The sequence below is a fragment of the Penaeus japonicus genome, unplaced genomic scaffold (genome assembly GCF_977035675.1).
Source record: "Penaeus japonicus unplaced genomic scaffold, GWHDUDI00000001_assembly GWHDUDI00000030, whole genome shotgun sequence".
Classification (NCBI taxonomy): domain Eukaryota; kingdom Metazoa; phylum Arthropoda; class Malacostraca; order Decapoda; family Penaeidae; genus Penaeus; species Penaeus japonicus.
In genome coordinates this window covers 21,694,096-21,699,095 of record NW_028234432.1, presented here as the reverse complement: position 1 = coordinate 21,699,095, position 5,000 = coordinate 21,694,096, and the positions used below count along the sequence as shown (strand labels likewise).

General features: G+C 39.9%; 1 protein-coding gene across 4 annotated transcripts in view; it reads left to right on the top strand.

The window, feature by feature from the left end:
• Positions 1-301: 301 nt before the first annotated feature.
• The window catches only part of Nedd4 (E3 ubiquitin-protein ligase Nedd4), a 62,234-nt gene continuing 57,535 nt past the window's right edge, over positions 302-5,000 (top strand). For 2 of the 4 annotated variants that reach the window (XM_043016355.2, XM_043016354.2), the window contains exon 1: positions 302-466. In XM_043016355.2, the coding sequence (XP_042872289.1) occupies positions 410-466 (57 nt within the window). In that variant the 5' untranslated portion in view covers positions 302-409. The remainder of the gene's footprint in view (positions 467-5,000) is intronic. The other 2 variants (XM_043016357.2, XM_043016356.2) reach the window with 1 other exon arrangement.

Sequence of the window (5,000 nt, the reverse complement as noted above, 5' to 3'; positions counted from 1 at the left end):
GCGTAAACGTAAATCGATTGAATCCTCTGTGACAGGAGCGTTGGATCCTCTTCTCAGATCACCAATAGGAACAGAATATTGCAAAGTAAAGATTCAAATTCTCTTCCAAGTTCGCCAAAAAGAACGGAATATTGCAAGAAGCCTATTGAATCCTCTTCCCTGACCTTCCCAAGGACCTAACATTACAAGAAAATCATCAAACCCTTTTCCAAGGCCACCAAAAGGAACCGAATACCACGGAAAGAGCACCGGATCCCCTTCCAGAATCGCCAAAGAACGGACCATTCGCCTATGATTCCCGCGCCTATAGCCCGAGTGATTAAGACTCGGAAAATCTCGGAGGAAGAAGAAGGAGTTTGTTTTTAAAGAGATTTCGCCCCTTTTCTTAAAGATTTTAGCTCATGGGAGAATGGCTGCAACGGGTCGTGTTGTCGGATATGTTCCTCAGCCCAGTTACGACGGACAGGTGAGTGTCAGCGGGGCGAAAGGAGGGAAATAAGACCCAAGAAAAGGGGAGTTGTCACGTGAGATGATAAAATCCTCTGAGTTTTGTACAACAGAAACTTCACTTTTTATTGTTATTACACGTAGTTATTACGTCATTGAGCGGTATTTGCGTTACCCAGGTGTCTGTATGGGACTCGGTATTCACAGACCTTTATCAAGCGTTAAAGTTTAGTGGGATTCGGGCCATAGACATATTAAAATGCTAAATACAAAATACAGTCAAAACAAAATACAGAAAAGTGAGAAAAAAAAAAACTCCGTAATTAGCATAGTCACATGACTTCCTCTGTTTACATAACCATCTGTCAGTATTGCTAGAAGATGTGGATAATGATATGAAAACAATGGAAGTTACTATGTCAAGATTTATGCATGATTAGCATTTAACCTTGAGGAATATAAATTTGTTGATGTTCAAGAATCTTGCAACATCTTTTACCACAATGGATTTGTAACCCAATGTCGCCGGAAAACAATCTGATTGCATGTGCCGTTGCATCTTATTGATGTCAAGTTGCCCTCGTGAGGTGAAAATTAGAGGTGCAAGGATGACAATTCTCCCCCCAGGCAGATTATTCTTTTTTTTATAAAAACATTAAGAGACAAGATATAGGCTGACTTTGAAGGCTGTTGCTTGAAAAATAGTGCTGATAGAGCCAGAAAAATTCCATGTGTGCATAGTACAGACAGCAGCCTCTTTTGTCATGGCATGTAAAGGTGCCCTTTGAACTTGGGCCTACCCTCGCCATGGTAGATAGAACATACAGTTAACAGGCAATTTCCCCTTGTGGCCTTTCCTGCACAAAGCAACGATAAAGAAGTAACATAACAGGAGTGTTGTGGCCGTGACCCAGTTTTCCTCGCAAGCCAACACAGACTGCATAATTCATTACCGCTATGTGTTAACTTTTGAAAGTGATGGCTTTTTTATCTGAAATATCTCTTCTTTCATGGTTTTGCACTCTTCATGTCATTAACCCAATCCTGATGGGCCCGGTGAGAAGTGGCAACCCCCTCTGCCGGGCCTGGCGAGAAGTGGCAACCCCCTCTGCCGGGCCTATGCAATATTGCATTGGGAACGTCACACTGGTGTGTCGCCCCATCATCAGGCATTTAGCCGTGTCACATAGGTGTGACACACCGTCATCATTGGGTTAACCCTTTTGAGATGGGCCATATCTTAACCCATTGTGGATGGGGATAGATTCGCATGCCTAATCTCCAGGATAGGTTTTATTTTAGAGAGAGACAGCTTGAAGCAACATGATTTGAATCTTCCTACTCTCTTTTAGTCATTCATTGTAAAACTAGAGCTGTTTTTGTTTTATTTTTTGTTTGTTTTATTGAGTTTAGAGACAGGCTCTATCAGCGCTGCAGTTGACTAAAAATTTAGTATATGATCCACACTATCTCATTATTTTCTCTATACCCAGTGTGATAGAAGTATTGCTGTTTTATGGGAGGACAAAAAGCAACTTTATTTTTTTGTATTTGTGTACTGTCGTGAATGAATACGAAACATATAACCATCTACAATGTAGATAACATGAAGAAGTAGGGAAGATAAATGAAACCTGTGCTTGTGACTGTGAGTGCCACAGTGAAAGGCACTTTAGAGCAAGAGGTCGTCCACTTGCTGTGTGCCATTGTCTACAAAGATAGTGCTTGCTAGAGACCGTGGATGGTTGCCATTCAAGGCTCTCTCTCCTGCTGGTGCTAGGAAAAAGTGGTGCCATCTAGGTTTTGGACGTTAAGCTAGCTTAATATTACGGTAATTACAGTAATTATGACTGCAGTTGCCATCATCACTCACTCCTTTTTCATTGCACAATGAAATAGCACAGTGATCCAAAATCCCCAAACGTCATGTACATCATGACGCCTGTCATCAGGCCAAAGCTCCTAATCATGTATGTCATGACACCCGTCAGCAATAGGTTAAGATGTACAGCCTGGGCTAGGCATCTTGAGATGTACATGTTTTCTATAATTTTCTAGATTTATGGTATGAAATATGAGTCTATATATGATATATTAGCAAAGTGATACTGATTAGCATTTGGTATAATAGATCAGTATAGCTGAATGATTACATGTCTTGTAATTTTTAACAATCTGAAAAGTGCAGCATGTAAGTGATCTTTCCTAGTGACAGTTGTTATTGCAAACAGTTAAACATTTCTTATAATTTTTTGTAGTTATTTTACGTTTCACTATAACAATTTCCTGCTCCTTTGCATTTTCACAATCATGAATTTTGACAGCTAGATTACCTTTCATTCCTAAACAGTCGCTACTGAGAAATTTTTCCTTTGGATTTTTATGATGAGTATCATATATTTTTTTTAACAATATTGTGGCCAAATAGAAATAATAGACATTAGTATCCTTTTTAATATGACATTAGAGCCTTTCAACGATCCCAAGTGTTGGAATTGTGTAGATTAGATAACCAGCAATCCAGAACTAATCAAAAGAACCAAAGAAAAGTGAAATTTCAGTGTTCCCTTATTTAAAGGAATGTGGCTTTCGGACAGCAGATAATTAGTAGAAACTAACCTATTAACTGAAAGGTGTAGGTTTTACTTCCTGCTGTGAGGCATATCCTCCATCCACCTACTGTGTGCTCCCTTGGGGACCAATTGGCGGAGCCCCTTATATAGAGGGTCAGGTGGGGTATGTGGTGTGTAGAGCTTCAGGGTTTGCTGAAACTAGTAGTGGATTCCTGTAGACTTTTAAGTTGGAGGTTCAGTATATAAACTTAACCCATTGCATATGGGTGTCATGACTTGCACGTTAGCACTGATTAGGCCTTAACCCCTTCACTCCGAGCAGTAGAAAACGCTCCTCGCGCCGTATCCAAGCTGCCCGCGCGCGCCAAATTTTAAACGTCGCTACTGATTATGACAAGTTTTAAGCCAAAACCTCTACAAGTTTATAGCCAAAACCTCAACATAATCATCATGTGTTATATATCAAAATATGCATAGTTAACATCTTCCCCCATATGCATGTGACAAGTTATTTACATGGGTTGGGAGGAAGATGGAAAGAGTGACCTTGGTGGGAGGCCTCATTCAGATAACCAAAGAAAACGATTGAAATAGTATGGTAAACTAATCATAATATGTTTTATATTTTTACATAATGTTCCATAAATAAATAATAAAATGATTGCTAGCAGGGCCCATCAATGCCTCCCCTGGTATAAGCAAATCCCACTCTTATGTAATAAATTATTAATAATGAAAGTCAAGTAATATATCGTATCATATCCGACCTCTATTCTGAAAGATCTTGTACAGTATCCGGAAGAAAGAAAACGCAATTCCACCAGAACTGAGCCATGACGCAGTATGCGCGTCCTCGGATTTGACGCGAGCGCTGCGATGACGCAGTATACGCGTCATCGTGTCGAAGTGGTTAAAGATGGGTGTCATGACTTACATGTTAGCACTGATTAGGCCTTAAAGATGGTTGTCAATGCGTACATGATGTGACATCAAGATCTGCTCACAGGTAAAGCATGCACTCATGAAGTATTATGGCTGTTAAAGCACTAACTCCAGAGCTATAGGGGTCCGAAGTTAGCCCAAATCCAAGCCCAAATTTTATGATGGATTTATGGAAAATATTGTTTTGGTTAGTCTGCACTATCCAGAGGGCAGAGAAAACACTTTCCCCGTCCCTCTAATTTTTGGCTGGTGCCACTAGTGTCATAGATCACCCGCCCGATGACCAATTAGGTTGTTAGGCACTCCATCTGCAATGGTTTAAATTGGTGGGGGACATGACCATAGAATTTCATTGGCTTTTTAAAGCTTTTTTTTTTTTTTTCTTTTTTTTTCATTCTATAATTTATTCTATTTCATCCATCCTATTTATGTGGTGGAGTCTTGTTGGCATTGAATGATGTGGTCTTATTTTGGACAAGATCCATATCTTTTTCTTGGAAGGAAAAAATAAGGAGAAGCAGCTGTACTGACATGGGCACATTGCAGACACTGTTTTTACTCTAGGTCACCTTCCCATGCTGCCTGTGCATTGCACCTTTAGACGAGAGGGTTGTGTGTTGTTGCTCCCTGAAACTGGAGCTCAGTAGAGAGATACCCTTATTGGCTTTCTCTCCTGCCTCTGCTAAGAGAGAGTGGCATCCTTTCTATTTTTGATTTTAAACTAAACTAATTTTAGTGAATATTAGGGTAATTATAGTAATTATAAGGATAATATTCACATCAGTCGCCAAATAGAAATAATGCTTTTAGAGTAATAAAGAAACAGAGTGAACCACTCACCCAACCTTTCAAATATGCCATGACGACTATTGCCATCTACGTCTTGAAGCCCATCATCAAGGCCCAATACAGTGGTGACGCCCATCCACATTGGGCTAAGATAAGTTCAAGTTGATTAAATTGGGCAGGTCAAGTTAGACTAACCCATTGCAAATGTGGATAGATTTGTTTGCTCATTTTCCAGGATGGGTTTTATTT